The sequence below is a fragment of the Octopus bimaculoides genome, chromosome 19, assembly GCF_046866305.1.
Source record: "Octopus bimaculoides isolate indiv1 chromosome 19, ASM4686630v1, whole genome shotgun sequence".
Lineage (NCBI taxonomy): Eukaryota > Metazoa > Mollusca > Cephalopoda > Octopoda > Octopodidae > Octopus > Octopus bimaculoides.
Genome location: NC_142946.1, coordinates 55,132,430 through 55,152,429, shown reverse-complemented (window position 1 = coordinate 55,152,429; position 20,000 = coordinate 55,132,430). Strand labels below are relative to the sequence as shown.

At 35.8% G+C, this 20,000-nt stretch overlaps 1 protein-coding gene across 7 annotated transcripts in view; it reads right to left on the bottom strand.

Annotated features, from left to right (window-relative positions):
• LOC106875392 (uncharacterized) overlaps positions 1-20,000 on the bottom strand; it is a 57,987-nt gene that overhangs the window by 21,346 nt on the left and 16,641 nt on the right. For all 7 annotated transcript variants that reach the window (XM_089337793.1, XM_089337798.1, XM_089337795.1 and 4 more), the window contains 4 exons: positions 11,512-11,796; positions 6,157-6,274; positions 4,406-4,602; positions 1,745-1,902 (listed from right to left, as the gene is read on the bottom strand). In XM_089337793.1, the coding sequence (XP_089193919.1) occupies positions 1,745-1,902; positions 4,406-4,602; positions 6,157-6,274; positions 11,512-11,796 (758 nt within the window). The remainder of the gene's footprint in view (positions 1-1,744; positions 1,903-4,405; positions 4,603-6,156; positions 6,275-11,511; positions 11,797-20,000) is intronic.

The following is a 20,000-nucleotide window of genomic DNA, read 5'->3' as shown; positions in this document are numbered from 1 at the left end:
TGTAAAATATGTAAACAAGGATTTCAAAAAAATTGCACTGTCATTTATATGGTATTTGAGCCAACATTTCAGTGTTATTGTTATTAATTTGACCCCAGGTCAACCTTAATTGAGTTAAATTATGATCAAAGGAAATCGAGCTATCACCATCTTGTCTCTTAGTAAAGCATAATGTTTCCAGGACCACATTATTGATGACTGTAAGGACATGAGTTGAGAAATATTAGGTTGCTATTTCTAGTTGGTCAGGCAACCACATAAATCCTCAAAGTGATGATTTTGTTAGTATGTTATTGCAGTTGATATAAAAGTACTGATCCGGAGTGGTGGGGAAAAAGGCCATGCAGTGTCTGTCCTGGCTTTTTGTATTCTGGCAGGAACATCTATGATGACACTTATGCCAAGCTGATTAGTAACAGTCTTAGTCAGACACCTTTCCCACGAATAAATATCAGTAGCATGGTGAAGGGAGATTTGCACACATATCTTCCACAAAAATCTTGCTCAGACCTGTGATAACACTGGTGCCAGGCCAATTTGATGGTGGCCTTTTCCCCCCGAAGAAAACATCTGTGATATGGAGAGGGGAAGCTTGCATGCATGAACAACTGCTAGTCTTCCTCAAAAAAAATCTTGCTTAGGCCTGCACAAGCATGTGCAGTTATATGTTCAACATTGACTGATGAAGGACCTACATAGCTGTTCTAAAAAAAAACTTATGATGCTTTAGTATCATCTAGATTCTTTCATGTTTGCCTGTAGGCACAGGCATGGCTGTGTGGTAAGAAATTTGATTCCCAACCACATGGTTGATTCGAGGCTCGGTCCCATTGTGTAGAACTTTGGGGAAGCATCTTCTCCTATAGCCTTGAGCCAACCAAGGCCTTAGTAGATCTGATAGACAGAAACTGAAAGAAGACTACCCCCCATACATGTATATATGTATATATATATATATATATATATATATATATATATATATATATATATATATATATATATATATATATATATATATATATATATATATATATATATATATGTGTGATTTTGTATCTGTGTTTGTTCTCTGCCTCTACTTGACAACTTGTGTTGGTGTGTTTAGGTCCCCGTGTTTTAGCAGTTCGGCAAAAGAGTTTGATAGAATAAGTACCAGGCTTAAAAAGAAAATAAATACTGGGGTAAATTAGTTCAACTAAAATTCCTCGAGGTGATGCCTCAGCATGGCTATATGTAACAAGTAAATGACTGAAACAAGTCAAAGATAAAAAAAAATAAACATTGGCTGCATTTGCTGCTTTCCTGTTTCCTGATGTGAAATACTGAGAACGTAGTTTTTGTCTGCAGATCTTGGAATCTACTTACAATTTCTGAGTAATTGCATGACAAATGGAATAACCTGGTCACTATAAGTAAAGAGAAGTACATGAAGTACCAGAGTACATAGTAGGCAGTCAGAGATAGTCGTATCTTTACTGGTTTTACTAAGTATATTGTATACAGATGTGGGTGTTATAACAATCCAACATTGTAAGGATTACAACAGGAAGAGAAAGAGTAGGAGAGAATGAGACAAATACTAAAACATCTGATGTCAAATAAGTCAGCATCAAATCAGGAACACCAAATAAGCAGCATCAACCTGGCTGTGTCAAAGCATTTCGTGTGCCTTGTGAAAATCATAGGCAAAACCTCTCTTCCAGAATCAGCAATTAAAAAAAAACAAAAAAAAAACTATACTTACTAATTCTGTTACTTGATTATTCCATTCTGATTTATATGAAATGTTACATATTGGAATAATATAGGGTGATAATAGATTCTGAAGGAACCATGTCCAAGAAAATGTTAATGATGAATCAGTGGCTGTGACTTCTTTTTTGATTAAAGATTGAAGTTTTACTAGAAAATACAAATACAAACAAAGATTCTGTTCATATTTTATTCATATTTTATTCATATTTTATTCATATTCTATGCAATGTCGATAACCCGAAGCAACTTAAAGAAGAATAATGTCTGTTTGTTGCGGTCACTCAAGAACAGGGAGATGGGTTTGTTATATACACCCAGAACAGCTAACAGCTTAGGAGTGAAATTTAGGATTTCTTGGTTTTCTGTGAATTAATTTTGATAAAACTTTTTCCAGCTGGTCTGCACATTATGGCAACACCATTGTTATGTTTTCGTTATTTTGTGTAACGTCCTTTCTTTTTATATTTAAGATTCTTCAGTTTTTGGGTGAACCACTGCTAATAGCTTTTGAATGAAAGTAGCCCATCTAGACATTTTTTTTCAGAAAATGAAGGGTAATGATACGTATTAAGTATGCATTGAGTATATATTTAACAGAAAACCATAATAATATAACATTTATTGACATGAATTATTTAGCCACATGAGTGCCATATCGATGGATAACTTCAAAAATCCCTTTAGTCATGGAATCTATCAATTTCTTAATAGTCGCAGGTTGGTCTGCCTCTGCTGCAGCTTTGATGGCCGCCCATAAGACATCTTTCGATGTGAATTGGCATCCAATCAGCATAAACATCTTGTTTAATGATGGACCAAAGATATTCGATAGGGTTGAGATCCAGAGATGCTAGCGGCCACACCATCAACCTTTCACCTTGTATGCTGTAAGACCCTAGTAATGTTTGGGTGGTCCTAGCAGAGCGAGAGGAAGCATTGCCATGCATGAATAGAAGATTCTTTAAAAGTAACAGTGGTATGTCATCTATCCAGGGATCTAAGACCTCCTTCAGGAGATTGCAGTAGGCGGCTGTGGTCACTTTAACCCTTTCAGGCACTCTGACTGGGCCAACAAGTCTGTCCCCAATGATACTAGCCCACAACAGGACTCCACCCAGTTGTTGACGTCGTAAACGTTGGTGATGTCCATCTCCAAAATAGACCCAACCATTTGCCCAACCATCAGGTCCATCAAGGGTCGACCCTGGTTTCATCAGAGAACAGAACACAACTCGTGTCTAATGTCATGTACATTTGGGCCCACTGAAGCCTCAAACTCCTACAACGGGATGTTAAAGGAAGCAGTTTCAGGGATTCTCGCATGGAAGCCATGGTCCTGAGGATGCAATTTCTGGCAGTTTTCAGTACGAAGAAGTCCAGAGGTGGTGAAAATGGCTTTGCATTTTTTCCCAGGTTTCCCACATAACTTGCAGCCAATATTCCTTAAATCCCTAGGTGTCACAGTCTTGGAGGTCCCACAATCGGATCGTTTCTTCCTTGGCAAAGGGTCCTTCAGGAACTGTCTAACTGCGTCCACATAACAGCCTAACTTCTCCACAATGACATAAGAGAGGGGCCTTTAGAACTTTCCTTGATGATGACAGACATTTCTTCATTGTTAAGGTCTTTTCCACATTCAATTGTCCTTATAGAGGAGAGGTGCTATTAGCATGGTTCACCCAAAAACTGAAGAATGTGAAATAAAAAAGGACATTACACAGAATAATGAAAACATAACAATGGTGTTGTCATAGTATACAAACTAGCTGGGAAAAGTTTTATCAAAATTGATTCACAGAAAACCAATAAGCTATTAGTGTGGTTCTGGGTGTAATTTCCAACAATACCAAAAATAATATATGTTTACTTGACACAAACTTCATGCATATCTTTTCTGTACATCACTACTTCTATTTGGATTCATTCACAACAAACTTTGCACTGGCAGCCATTGCATTGTTGTTGCTGTTTAATCCCCCGGGTCAGCCTTGATTTCATAGATCTTTGATCAAAGGTGTTCCAGCTGTGATCATTCAGTATTTCTTCCAGGTGTTGTGTATCTAAGACTACATTATCCAATGTGTTCTTTCATCCCTAAGATAGTAGGATGTGACATGAGTGAGATTTAACTGCTATTTCTAATAGATTGTGTGACTACACAGAGGCTCCGTAGAGTTCCCAAAGCTGTTGTAGAGTTAAAATATAAAAGAGACTGGACAAAAAAGATTTTTTTTTGTTTAACAAATCTAATTAAATATCTAAATATGAAATGAGTTGTTAATAAGATTTCGATTTTACCTACTAATTAAACTCGTTTTTAGAGAAGAAAAATTTTAAAACTTACATCCATAATTCTGGACATATAGAGTATTAAACTAGATTTGAACTAGGAACCTTTGTGTCTAAAATAAGGGTGGCAATATTGCTCTTACCCCTAAGCCACAAACACATGCATCAGAAACCTAATGGTTAGACTCTTAGTTCCTAGTTCAAATCCAGTGTGGTATTATGTGCATGGGGAATAAAATATCTGATGGCAAACGGAGATCACACCAAAAATAAACATAGTATAGATGTAAATATGAAAAATATTTTTCATCTCTAAAAAAAAAAAAAAGTAAAATAATAAATTATAATTGCATTAACTTACCTGATGTTAAATCTGATTTGACAAAATATGTTTTGTTATACTGTCCATAGAAGTTAATACCAACAACAGAAAATTCATATTGACTGTTTCTGAGATAACAATTCTCATTAACAACACAATGGAAAGGATTTGAGCATTGGCAGCTGTGCCTCAAACATGGACAGCTATCTTCAAAGATTCTTCTTCTTTCAGGATCTCTGTAACCAAAATAATAGCAAGGGTCATCATCATTTAATGTCCACATTCCATGCTGGCATGGGTTGGATGGTCTGACAGGATTTGATGTGTCAATCTATCATATTCCAGTGTCTGCTGTTCTGACATGGTTTCTACAGGCAGATGCCCTTCCTAACAGCAACCACTTCATAGAGTGGACTGCATACTAGTTCCATGCCACCTGCACAAATCAGGTTGCCATGCAGCTCACTGAACTACAAATCTAAGTGAGGAGTAGGGTCAGCTTCATGCAAGTGGATACAATGAGAAAGAGGGTGGACAGTACAGGTTCTTGTAGAGGATCTGCATAGCTACTCACAACTAGTAGGGGAAGGAGAGAAAATGAACAGAGCTGCAAGAGACAGGTAGTTGCAATGAGGTGCCCAGATAGCCCCAAAAGGCACAAAGTGTGTTGAAGAATTGGATTGCAAGATTGTGTTACAGAGGAGAATGAGGGGGTTGGGGTGAAAGTGGGTAGCAGACTGTCAGAATAAGTGGTGCTGAAAGATGAATGAGTAAGGAGCCATGAGTTGTAGGAGGTAAAGGGGTGCAGAAGAGAATGAAGGAAAACAAGCAGCAGGAGTAGCAAAGATGATACAATCATCAGGTGGGGAGGACAAGAGCAAAAAACTGATGTAGGTGATAATCTGCAGGGACAGAGGATGAGGAGTAGGGAGATGACGCAGACCTAATGCATGGGCAGGGGCTGGGATGAGTCACTGTAACATGGGTGGAGACCACAATACAATGTAGTGAATATACATTGGTGCACTACTATGCTGAGATAAGGTTTTAATATTTTGCTTAGGCATTGTGAGACTTGGTGTAGAACTCAATACACATATGCTTCAGAACAAAGCATTAATCAGTACAGAGTGGCAATAAGAAAATGAGATGACAAAGGAATAAACAATTATCTTATGAGTTTCATTAGCTTACAGCTGTTCCTGCTTATAAGATGCAGTGGACTGATAGTTCATTGGAGTCTCGAATATGAAATAAATTGCATTTCATATTTGAGGCTCCAATAAAACTTTACGGTGTTACTCAGCACTCGACTAGGAGTCCACTGCATCTTATAGATAGCAGAAACAGCTAATGAAGTTCCCTCATTTTCTTATGGGTATAGGCACGGCTGCACAGTTAAGAAGCTTGCTTTGCAACCACATGATTCTGGGTTCAGTTCCATTGCATGATATCTTGGGCAAGATCTTCTACTACAGCTCTAGGTTGAACAATGTTTCATGAGTGAATTTAGTAGATGGAAACAAATTCATCCATAGAGAGGAAGCTCGTTGTATATGTGCACGTGTGTGTGTGTGTCTGTGTGTGTGTGTGTGTGTGAAAGGGAGAGTGTACATATGAGTGTTTGTGAACATACATCAATGTTAACATCCCAACATACTAATGATTCTGCCAACTCACCACTTTAACCCCTCATCTAATAATAATAACACCAAAACCAAAAATAATCCTAAAGCTCTAGATCCTCCCTCTTTTCATCAGATAAACTAAAGAAATTAAATCTATATTACCGGAATGTCCATGTCACTTTCCAATAATCGTTGAAATCAATTTTCTTTGGTTTTACATTGATGGCTAACTGGAAGTAATCCAGATTTTCAAACCAAACAGCACCCAGTTCTGGTGGATCTGAAAAGAACGTTATAAATTGCAAATGAAAAAATATATGTAAAAATAACACACAAAAAAATTTCATTTTGAAACAAAAAGAAAAACATTCAAAGAAGAAAATTGAAAAACATTGAGGGAAACAATTGAATTTTAAATCAACATCAAAGATGTTGATTGGCTATCTGAGAAGCAGTAGAGAGGCAATGCCAATGATATTTTTGCATATATATATATATATATACTAGCAGAGATACCCTCATTGCTCGAGATTAAAATGGCATAGTTTGTATATATATTACAGTTATATTGAAACAGTTGATATGGGAAAATGCAGCATTGACAACAAAACGTTTTTGGAGTAAATGATGGGCTAATTCAACTAAGTGATGTGTCATGTGTCCGTTTGGAGTATTCCAGGACTTAACCTATCAGGGAAAACTGAAGGTGGGGGGTGTATGTGATTTTTGAACACACTGCAAAGCTGTTAGTGGATATGCTCTCCTTTATGGTGGTCAGCGCTGCATCTAACATGACCCATCGTCTGAAGTTTTGACACCTCCTTCAGTTTGTAACATCTCAGCTCGTAAGTTACCCCATTATTTCGTTTTTGTCTTGCTATTACATGTTTTATTATGAACTCCCTGAAGAGAAATAAATGAGGAACCCCAACAGCTCTTTCTTCTTTGTGAAAGAACTATCATTTATTTCGAAACATATATAGGAATTAAAGGAACTTTCATTGACATGCGTCTTGCTCCATTTATTATTATTATTATTATATATATATATATATATATATATATACATACACTGTTGTGTCTGGGGAGAGTCATTTTCTTTTTGTGCCTTATAATTTAACACACTCACCAGTAAAATTTCCACTTATTTCTTATTTTTATTTTCCAAAAATTATACTTATATATATATATATATATATATATATATATATATATATATATATTGTTGTATTTGGGGATGGTCATGTTACCAGTTTAGCCAATAAAAACACACGCACTATATATTTGGTGTTAATTTGCTTCAGCTCTATTTTACATTAGTCGTATTTTGGCCAGAGTTCTTTCGTTACACTTCTGTGACCTCATCAGTGGTCCTTTACTTTCTTCTTTCTTATTTGTGTGTCTTTCCTTACTAACGATCAGCCATTTTGCAAGAATCTTGCAAAACGAACATATAAACGTGTATGTATATATATGTATATATATATATATATATATATATATATATATATATATATATATATATATATATATATATATATATATATATATACAAGTATTAAATGTCATATTTGTTAACATTAATTTGTTTGTTTAGAGAGAGAGAAAGAGAGAGAGAGAGACGGTGGGGAGGGGGCTGAGTTATCTATCTCACAGTTCCTACACTATTTATAAACACTTAAGACCATGTCATAAATATACTCTCTCAGAACAGGTTCAGAAGATAGAATGCATTTGTTGTACAAATGCATGCTATACTGTCATTTAAATGTTGCTTGTTTATTACAATAACTAAAATATTATCATTACATGGTAAACATTGCTATTTACAGTAAACAGTTTTATGTCCTTATTTAAAATCATTATAAACTAAATATAATAAACTGAGTTTATCATTTTATTGTCTCCTCTGTACACAACAGATAGAGGAGGGACAACCATCAGGCAATGACAAGATATCTACACTTGAATAAATTACGTAATTTCAACTGGAAAATGCCAAATATTGTGTAAGAAAGGACATTGTGCTCTCATACTAAAGTTTTTAGCTTTAGTTCCTTGCAGGAGGGATAAAGTCATATATAATTGAGAAAGAACAGTTCACAAAATAGTACATGTACCATGAGACAATGAAGGAGCCTGTATGTAGTCGATTGACCTACTAGAAATAGCAGCAAAATCTATCTTAAATCATACCATATTGTCTTAGGAAATAGGTAGGATGGTTATGACAAGAATGACTTTGATTGTAGGTGATCTGTTTGTTCAGAGCTGGCCTTGGGCTAAACAAAAGCAACAACCACACAACAATATGAGTCACATACATCAGTAGGGAGCCTCAAAATGACCACTACTCGAATTGCTAGAAATGGCTCCCAAATATTCCTATCATCTTATAAAAAGGAAGGACTATAGAATGTAGTTGTAGATATATATGTTTGAATACTAAAGACTGAACTGGGGTAAAATAACAATATATGTATCATGAGAGTTGTAATATTTTGAATGTACAGATAGATCATTTTTAGAGAAGGGGGAAAAAACTGTGAACTTTAATTTAGCTGTGTTGGATATCTTCTGATCTCCACAAATTCCAACATCTTGCTTTAAGTAAAGAAACATACAGACTAGACCAGAAATATTTCTTGTTTTTAACTGAAAAGCTTTGAAATAAATGTAAAAGTTTTAGTGGATTTCTGGAATGTCTTACAAGGAAATTGTAGTTCATTTCTAACCAAAGTTCCATAACTTACACATTCTAAAAAAAGACCATCTTACTTAAAAATCTCAGCATTTTACCAATCAACCAAATCCAAGCTCATAGCCCAGGAATTACAAATTTGAATAATATAGAAGTTTTAACAGAGGACAGATAGCAGAGTGGATAAAGTACTGGACAACCAGTCTTGAAATTGGTGGTTCATATTCTGATAAAGCACCTCATCATGTTCATTACCAAGATGCTAAATACTATGGATGGTATAATTCAATTATGTAGGGAGTAAATGAACTGTAAAATTGAATATTATTCCTTGAGTGTGCAATATCAAGTTTAATTCCTCACAAAGAAAAAATTTCCTGTGATCGATTGACATCTTAACCAGGAGCAGATTTATCTTGCGTTCCCTTGACATTATATAAACTAGCACTAAACATCCATAGGGCTGGCCCTATGGATCTAGACAGTACAGAGTAACAAAATCTGGTGTTTTATAAAATATGGTCACTATGAAACACAGAGTTAGTATCAACTTAAGTCAATGGATGTTCTGCAGCAAAAACATACCTAGCTCTTAATTGAATATGAACCGCTGATACCACTGGGAAAAGTGTGAATGTCACATGATCCTTTCCTATAATACATACAAACAGGCAGACTTTAATCTCCTCTCACGCATTTCCAACTCACTTGATTTTTCTCTCTTCACACCAATTATATTAATATTAGGTTCACTGCTCTAGGTCTACATTAACCACTCCTTCCAGTCATTCTTCCACAGTATACTAGCAATTCGGAATTCCTTCCCTAGTACTGTTTTCACTCAGAGACCTGTCTCACTGGTTTCTGAGGGCCTACAAAGGCTAAGGACATAGACTCTTCTTCTAGATCAAACAAATTTTTTTAAAAAAGCACTGGTGATTAGTGCTACATAAAAGCACCCAGTACACTCTGTGTAGTGGTTGGTGTTTGGAAGGGTGTCCAGCCATAGAAACCAAGCCAAAACAGACTTTGTAACCTGGTATGGTCCCTGATCTTAACAGTTTCTGTCAAGCCATCCAACCCATGCCAGCATGGAAAAAAGACGTAAAAATAATGATGATGATGATGATGATGATGATGATGATGATGATGATGATGATAAAAAGAACTCAAAAAAATCAATTCCGGTGTTAGAATTCTTAGAAATGAACATGTTTATCTTTTGTGCTTTTAGTTTCGTATTTTGATAATAATGATGATGATGATGAAAAGAACTCAAAAAAATCAATTCCGGTGTTAGAATTCTTAGAAATGAACATGTTTATCTTTTGTGCTTTTAGTTTCGTATTTTGATAATAATGATGATGATGATGAAAAGAACTCAAAAAAATCAATTCCAGTGTTAGAATTCTTAGAAATGAACATGTTTATCTTTTGTGCTTTTAGTTTCGTATTTTGATAACCATTTAAACTAAAGTTCGCTGATAATCATATCAATGGAATTTTTTATGATAAAATATTCCACAAGAAGACTAAACATTTTACTGAAATGTTTAAACTGTCAACATTTCCCAGAAAAAATTTTAAGATTTTCTTTGAAAATTTGATCAGCTTATATAATTAATCAGATTTATAAATGAGCAATACCCACAATTTATAGAAAAGCCAAATTGTTAAAAGTTAATGTCACTGTTTTATTCTTAAACAATGCTTTCCAATGAATGTGCTTTCCTCGCCTGTTCCACTTTCAAACACCATCCCATTTTACAGTCCTCACATCCCACATTATCTTTCACTGATCATTTCATATCTCAACCAAGAAAGTGATTTTAGATACTATATAATACAATTTTGAGAATCAACTGAACAACCCAGTTTTTATGTCAAATCGATGCTTTCAATATCAAATATTTATTTTAGATTGAAAATCACCCTCATTATCGTTTGACTTTTCTATGAATTGTGGTCATGTTCATTCGATTAATTGTATAAATTCGATTAATTGTATAAATTCGATTAATTGTATAAATTCGATTAATTGTATAAAGCAAAGTTGACGTCAATGAGATTTGAATACAAAAGATAAAACTAACAATTATTTTAATACACATACATGGCCTAGTGATTTGAGTGTGGAGCTAATGATCTTGAAGTCATGGGTTCAATCCCTCTATTTCTTGAGTAAGACACTTCATTTCTCATTGCCCCAGTGTACTCCACTGAAATAAGAAGCAGCCTAGAGCTCTATCCCTCCAGCTGTGACACTCTCAAAGTTCCACAGGGCAAAGGATGGAAAAACCGAGAGACTGTTGATGCCTGCTCATGACTATACGGGCACCTAAAAAGACAGTACATGCTACTAAATCATACTTGCTTGTGATTAGCAGCAGTGGGTTTTTACTATCAATTATTATAGATATGTACGAAGTACAGCCAGCTGTCATTCATTGGTGAGTATGGCTTGATAACATACACTATGCTTTTGCTAATTGTTTTAGGTGCCTATGTAATCAAAAGCAGACACAGACACTCTCTCAGGTTTCTCACTATTGACCCAATGGTATATTATCCAGGATGTAACAGCTGAAGAAACAGAAAGCTGCACTAACACCTGGCTTGTGCTCATTTACAGCTGAGGTGGCAGGAGTAACATGAAATGAAATGCCTTTGCACCAGGACTCAATGTGCCACCTGGTCCAGGAATTGAACCTACAGCCTAACGATCATGAGCCAAATGCTCTAACTTCTAGGTTACATACTATAACAGTTATATGTACAACAGAAAAAACTATTAACAATGACAATAAATAACTTACATCCAACATCAAAGGAAACTGTTCCAAGACGAAGTTGGTCAGTGTCATTGGTTAAACGACAAGCAATTGCGTAATTCCCTTCAGTAACATTGGTCAGTGTTAGTATTATGGCGGTTTTACCAATAGATGTATTGAGTATTGTCTCATTGGATTTGATGAAATGTTTGTCATTTCTCAAGTCAAAAAAGTACAGGTTTCTATCTTGTAACAAACTTTTGTCGGTACAAACACAGTATATAGTGACTGAATCTCCAACCACATAAGAGTTCTTCTCTGTTGTCACATCTGAAGAAAAAGCAAAAAAGAAAATTGTGAAAAATCCAAAAGATAAATTTGCTTTTTATTGTTGTTGTCATTATCAATTATCCCCAAATCAACCTTGATTGAGATGTATAAGAAGAGGTTCCTGTGATGACCATTCCAAATTTTTTCAAGCACAATCCAATGTGTGTGTGTGAATGTGTGTGTGTGTGTGTGTGTGTGTGTGTGTGTGCACGCGCATGCATGCACTTAACATGGTAGAGTGTATTTAGAGCGATATTTGGCTGCTATTTCTACTAGGTCAACTAGCCATGAAGAGGCTCCCTTGTTGGTTCAAGATCAATTTGAAAAATATGTGAGTGTTCGGAAGTAGAGCTAAAGGACAAATTCATTTATTCCTTTACTGGTTATAGTAATTAGACTATGGCCATGCTGGAGCACCATCTTTTAAGCCCATGTAAATAACATCACATTCAATGCTTATTTTACCAACTTCCAAAGAATGAAAGATAATGATGACTTGGGGGAGAATTAAACTAAGAATGTTAAGGATGTAATCAAGTTCCACAAGGAACTTTATCTTCTAATAGGGTCCTTGCACTGAAAAATGCAAAGGGCATGTCATCTAAATATTTAACATTCACATTATAACAATTAATAAATTATTTGAATGTCTGTGTGTATGTGTGTGTGCATACACACACACACACACACTCATGCATACATACATACATACATACATACATGCATACGTATGTACATAGGTATACATAACTGTTTACATGCTTTTCTGCTGGTAGGACTTTGAAGCTAAACAAAAGCTATAAAAACACACTGTCACCACTGCTCTCACCACCACCATCACCACCATCACCACCATCACCACCATCACCACCATCATCATTCCTACCTGGGGGGGGGAGCATCTATCAGAAGAAACTTTCCAGAAATGTTTGTAGATCTTATTTATAGAGGAAACAACTAGCCTCTTTTCCCAGCTGGGCCACTTCCATCTACCCTCTGGTAGAGGTCAGAGCAGTGCATCAGGTGTACAAATATCACTATCATCATCGTTATGTTGAACTACAGGTCAAATTGGGGGGGGGGCACAGACAGAAGAGACAGACATATGCACCAAGTATCACTACCACCTTAACAAACATCACCACCACCACCATCGTTACCAAGACTACCACCACCACCACCACCACCACCATCATTACCAAGACTACCACCACCACCACCACCATCATTACCAAGACTACCACCACCACCACCACCATCGTTACCAAGACTACTACCACCACCACCACCACTGTTATCAACTCAATTACCTCCATCATCACCTGTATCACCTTTATCATCACCATTGCATCACCACCACCAATAGTATTATTATAAATTCAACTACTTTAGCATTTCCATCATCTCTACCACCATCCTCACTATCATTATCAGATGGTTAACAAAACACTCATTAATTAAGCAGGGATGTAATGTAGGTATCCCATGGTACCTATTTTACAGCTAATTGTCTTAACCAGTGAGAATTGCAATTTTATGAGTTTTGATGAAGCCTAGAATTCCTTTCTTATGATTTCTTATAAGAGGGTTATATATGGGATATGGATTGTGGGAGGGGTTATACGAAATAGCACTGATTGGGGAGGATATAGAATAGGAGAAATTTAGTGCTTTTATTTGGCTTGAGAATCTGAGAATTCTAAGTCTAGTTTTGCTGTTGGTATATAGATTTAGCACCAGGTCATCCTTGATTGAGAAGGAAACCCATGAACAAAAGTATTCCATGCATGACCCTGTTCTTTCAGAGATATGTAAGACTATACTGTCTAAAGTAACTTCTCCATTTCTAAGGCAGCACTAGTCAGCCCTATCAGCCCTAGTCAGCCCTTAGCCAATAGATGAATGATCAGTAGATGTATGATCAAGAGATACTCAAGCCATGTCCATTCTGTCCTTTTGCGTATCATATTGCCTAATGCGTCCTTCCTTCTTCAAGAGAGCAGGTTGTAGTTTGCTATTTCTAATATGACAAAAGATCACATACAGGTCGTCTCCTTTGTTGTTGTGATGTAGTCATTTGATTGGGTGTTAGGTAGTTGGTCAAGTAACTAAAGTTTACTTCCCAACCACATGGTTCTAAGTTCAATCCTTGGACAAGTTTTCTCTACTGAAGTCCCATGTCAACTTAGTCAAGCACACCTATGACCAAAAGCATTCTAACAATGGCCATTCAATCTTTTTAGGGATATATAGAACTATTTTATCTAATGTGTCCTTTCCATATATAAGACATCGTTAATTTAATTAAGAGCAAATAGGCTGCTATTTCTAGTGATTGTAGCAGCAGCAGCAGCGGGGGGGGGGGCGGTCATAGTCATGGAGGTAGCAGTATTTTAAGTATTAATGAAGTTGGTAGTGGTGATAGTGATGGTGATGGTTATGATGTCAATGAGAAACCTATTTGTTTAAATTTATACGATGTTGAATCAAATGTTAGAAACTAAAGTTTGTTGGTTTTGGAATAGTCTGGCACCCCTTCTAATTGTGTTAGTCTCCAGATCTGATTTAGCTGTGCACTCTTCATGGAACAGTGGTTTGCAGTGAGAAAATACCAAATGGATGCTCAACTCTGAATATACATCTTACCTAAGTTATATAGAAAGATAAATTTGTAGGAAGAAGTACGTGAACATCAAAACACAGCATCTATTCTGTCAACATCTATATCCTGTAGCTACTCCATCAACACATACACACTTTGTTTATTCTGTCAACATCTACACAGTGTATTCTATTAACATCTAAATATTGGGTCATCCATAAATAATGTGGGTTTTTCCAATTGAATGAACTAAAAGTCGAAGGGGGACTACCTGCATCAACTTGCTATAAAAGTAGGGAGTAATTTTACCTTGTGCTTATTCTTAGTGCAAGTTTTGAAGAGTGCAGTTCAATTTTAACAGTTATTTTTTCAAAGCTATAATGGAAGTTACAAAGGATCATATTTGGCATATTTTGCGTTATGAGTTCAATAAAGGCAACAATGCAATGGAAAGTGCAAGGAATATTAATGCAGAATATGGGGATTGGACAATAAGCATAAACCAGGGTCAACGATGGTTCCAGAAATTCTGAGCTGGAAACTACAGCCTAGAAGATGAGCCTCGTCCTGAAAGTTCTGTAAAGCTCGATGAGGATGTCCTGCAAGCCTTGGTGGAACAAAATCCCATTGTAACTATTGAGGAACTAGCAGAGAAGCTTGGATTTGGTCATGTAACCATTTATCGACACCTGCTTGCCATCAGAAAAATCAGCAAATTGGGTCAATGGGTTCCTCACAAACTTTCTGAGTCTAATCATGCGCAGAGAGGGAATGTGTGCTCTCCTTTGCTGTCACGTCTCACAAATGAACCTTTTTTTGGACTGAATAATGACTGGTGACAAGAAATGGGTCCTCTATGAAAATGTCAATCACTGAAGACAGTGGGTAGGGAAAGGAGAAACACCAGCACCCTAGGCTAAAAAAGGTCTTCACCCACATAAGGTGTTGTTATCTGTTTGATGGGATATGAAAGGTTTAGTCTGCTTTGAACTTTTAAATCCAAACCAAACGATAACAAAGGAGATCTACTGTGAGCAGCTTGAGTGGCTTAAGTCAGCGCTAGAAGGAAAATGATCATCTCTGGTGTTCTTCCATCAGAATAATGCTCAGCCACATACAGCAAGGATGACATTCCAAAGGCTGGAGCAGTTTGAATGGGAAACGATGCCCCACCCACCATATTCATGAGACATTGCCCCATCTGATTATCATTTAGCAAAAATTGTTTAGTTGGGAAAAAATATGAATTCTAACCTACATTACCATGTCAACCATTTTAACATCTACACACTCAACCTGTCCAGTTAGCATCTACACACTATATTCATCCAGCCAACTTCTATACACTGTACCTGTCCAGTTGACATCTACACACTGCATTCATCTGGTCAACATCTATACTCTGTTTCTGCCCAGTCGACATCTACACATTGTATTCACCCAGTCAGCATCTAATATACTCTATCCACCTAGTTGACAGCTATGCATTGTCCTATATAGAGTCCATATCTGCTAAACTTGCTAGTTGAGTCATCCACCCAACATCATTAGAATGTGTGTATTTCACAGAAAAACATTATTTACATACATCTAAAAGACAGTTAAATGCTACTGGAATAACAGTGGAAACTGAAAACAAAACCCAAACAGACGCCTGAGAGCATTTTATTGTTTAGTTAAAGAAACAGAGACCAAAAGATAACGTTTCTAATTTCTTTAGCAGTTTTTTAGTGAAGAGATTTTGATGGGTTGATGGCTTTCTACTGATGGCTTCTAAACTTAAAAATGTAACAGCAACTTGTTTCAGCTACAATATCATTTGGCAAGCATTTCTTTTCTTTCTATTTAATTTCTGATGTTGTATTGATAAAAAATGGTTACAATGATGACAAAACACACACACACATACAGACATGCCCAAATGTCAAGCACACGTGCACACACACACATATACACATCAAAATGCCACTCACATGCACACATACATATATACACACAAGTGTCCCATACACGCACAACATCCCTATACACAACACCCCCATTAACACGATACCTCCTCATGTACACACACACACACATCCCATACACACATAACACCCCTCCTTCATACTCATATACACACACATACACATCTAAATGACACACATTTATACACACCCATACACACAGACACACACACACACACACACACACACACACACACACACACACACACACACACATAGTCACATGAATCCATATTTAGTCATAGTTTTTCCATTTCTAAGTTCAAATCTCAGCAAAGTCAAACTTGTTGTACGTCTTACCACTGCCATAAAATAAATTAGCAGTCGAGTACTCAGGTAAATCAAGTCAACGATATCCTACCCCGAAATTTGGGGATGATCACCGCTAAAGTTTGAAAAGAACCAGACTAATATGACTTATAGCATTAACCCTTTAGCATTTAAACTGGCCAGATCCAGCCAAAATATTCTACCTATTTTAAGTCCAAACTGACCAATTCTGGCCTCTCATTCACACTCTACAACTTCATTCTAAAAATATACAATTACATCATCAAAATCTCAAAGCTACAAGATAATACATGGTTAATTCAAAACAATGTGAATAGATAAGCATTGCATTTGACAAAGTAATCTGAATGCTCAAGAGTTAATTACATAGCTTTACAATAAGAGTACAAATCCTGCAAGAGTTGGTCTAATGAAATAAGTGCCAGTCATATACAGATGTCTATTCAATTTATTACACTACTGACCCCAACAGATTGTGGTCTTGCACCTAGGCTGGCTTAATCTTTTATCTCTACAGGATTGATGAACCATATAGCAAATATAAACATAACTGACTATATAACTACCTGTACAAATTTCTGGTTTTGCACAAACGTACCAAACCTTCAGTGTAATTATTAAAAGATTAAGGAAAAATGCTTTCCTCATCAGTCAAGCCCTCATGGACTTTTTTGAAGTTCCACTAAGAAAAGAAAGTGACAGTGGAGATGAAAATGCCCTCTACCAGTGAATTTATCAAAAGTGGGTGACTGTGGAAAAACTTGTTAGGGTAAATGGACCTATTCTAAGCATGCACATGAAGACTGAAGAACCACTTTTGGGGTAAGGCTTGTGTGCCTGGTGGCCAGGGTGATCCTGGATCCATGGGATTCTTTGATTGGCCCTAGTTGGAGGTTCTCTTGTATCAGGAGTGCATTATAGATGTGTTCACATATTTTGTATACTATGTATACTTTTATGTCGTGCACCTGCCTCTCCCTTTCTTCTCTTCATCTTTTATGTAAACTCCCACACAAATTGTAAACTGTCTTTGTAATGTCCCCCCTCCCACCTCATATGATATTCTTGTGGCAAAAGCAGTAAGCTGGCTCAATCGTTAGCATGCTGGGCAAAATGCTTTGTGGTATTTTGTCCATCTTTACGTTCTGAGTTCAAATTCTGCTGAGGTCAACTTTACCTTTCATCTTTTTGGGGACAATGAAATAAGTATCAGCCGAGCACTGGGGTCAATGAAATTGACTAGACCACTTCCCCAAAATTTCAGGTCTTTTACCTATGTTAGAAAGAATTATTATTATTATTATTATTATTATTATTATCATTATTATATTGCACAGAGGTTGACTTTGCCTTTCATCCTTTCGGTGTCGATGAAATAAGTACCAGTTACATACTGAGGTCAATATAATCGACTTAACCCCACCCCCAAAATTTCAGACCTTGTGTCTATAGTAGAAAGGATTATTATTAATTATTGTTGTTGTTGTTGTTGTTGTTGTTGTTGTTAAGATGATGAGCTGGCAGAATCTATAAAAGCATCAGAAAAGATGCATTGTAACTCAAATCCCATCAAGGTCAACTTTGTCTTTCATACTTCTAAGGTTGATGAAATAAAATTCCAGTCTATTACTGGGGTTGATGGTACTAAGCCCCTCCCCTCAAAATTGTTCATCTTCTGCCTAAATAAGAAATCATTATTACTGTTATCATTGTATGTGTTGGCATATAAAATTGACCTTTGAAGCTTAGCAAATCACTCGAAAATATAGTGCTGTCTTATACTTCAGATATAAAATGTGAACCTTGGATCCTGTGGTGCACAGTTAGCTGTTAGTATGGCTGGTGCTTGACAGTAATCTAACCACCTACCTTAGTAATTGCCTACGCGCTTTATACACTAACACATATAGTTATGGGTGTAGGTTAGCAGAATTGGTAGAGTGTCAAACAAGATGTAATACCTTTCAGTATTTAATTACATCTCTATGCATTCTGAATTTAAATCTACTGGAACATTACAAGCCTTAAAGAACAAGCAAATGTCTTCATTGTTTTAGCTTAGTCACAGACCTTCAATTGTTGAACAGTTGTTGTCGTACATAGGATGGAATTAGTTATTGGCCTACATCCATCATAATGATCATCACATCATCTTGATTTGGTCAAAGACAGTTTTTCTCTATCTTGTCGTTATGATGGAGGAGGTTGTGTGGAGGGTGCAACTGGAAGTACTTAAGATGAGCACTTTCCTCTTCAACTAAACCCTCGTTGACTTTTTCAAGTTCCACTTTAATGAGCTAAGGAAATAGATATACAAACATTAAGGAAAGTCAACAGAAATACTAAACCAGACTCCAATCCAGATTCCCAAGTTACTCCAATCCAGATCCCCAATGCAAACCTTCAGATCAACCTTCTCTTATGCAGATCTCTAATGCAACTTTAAAAAAAAACAGTCAATGAGTGGAAATAACCGATAAACTAATTCCTTATGGGATTTCCCAATCAAATTGCCAGCAAACCATTTTCAACCAAACCAATTTCAACGGATTTCGCTCAAATCTGATGTTGTTGTTATTTATTTTGGTTTGAAATAAAACACTTGATTACTTAATAATCCTAGCTTAATCCCGGACAACACCGGGCTATACTGCTAATATATATATATATATATATATATATATATATATATAAATATATTAAGAATACAAAGAATATATATGCATGTATACACACATATATGTACATACTTACATCTACATGTGTATATAGATGCATATCAGGGCACAGGATGTTAGAAAAATGAACTACAGACAATGGAACGAACACAGGAAAACAGATAGCCACTTGGAATTATTCCTTCATCAGCTGCCTCTATTCTAACTAGGCATTTCAAAGATAAATGAAACAAGTAAAAGAGTAAAAGAGTAGAGTAAAGAGTATATATATATATATATATATATATATATATATATGCATGTTTATATATATATATATGTTTATATATATATATATGTTTATATATATATATATAAACATATATAATATATTATTTAATTTACGACTATTAATATTTTTATTTATTTATTATATATTAGAATTTAATATTTATTAATATGTTTTATAAGATAACTATAGTTTTTTGTTCTTTTTATGTTGTTAGTTATATAAATTTTAAATTTTTCATTCATTTATTTAAGTATTATTATTATTTCATTCATGCTTTCGTATTCTATTCTCTATTTTAACGTTCTTTTTTAACGTAGTATTTTCGCGCAAACTCTTGCTTAAAACGCTATAGCTAT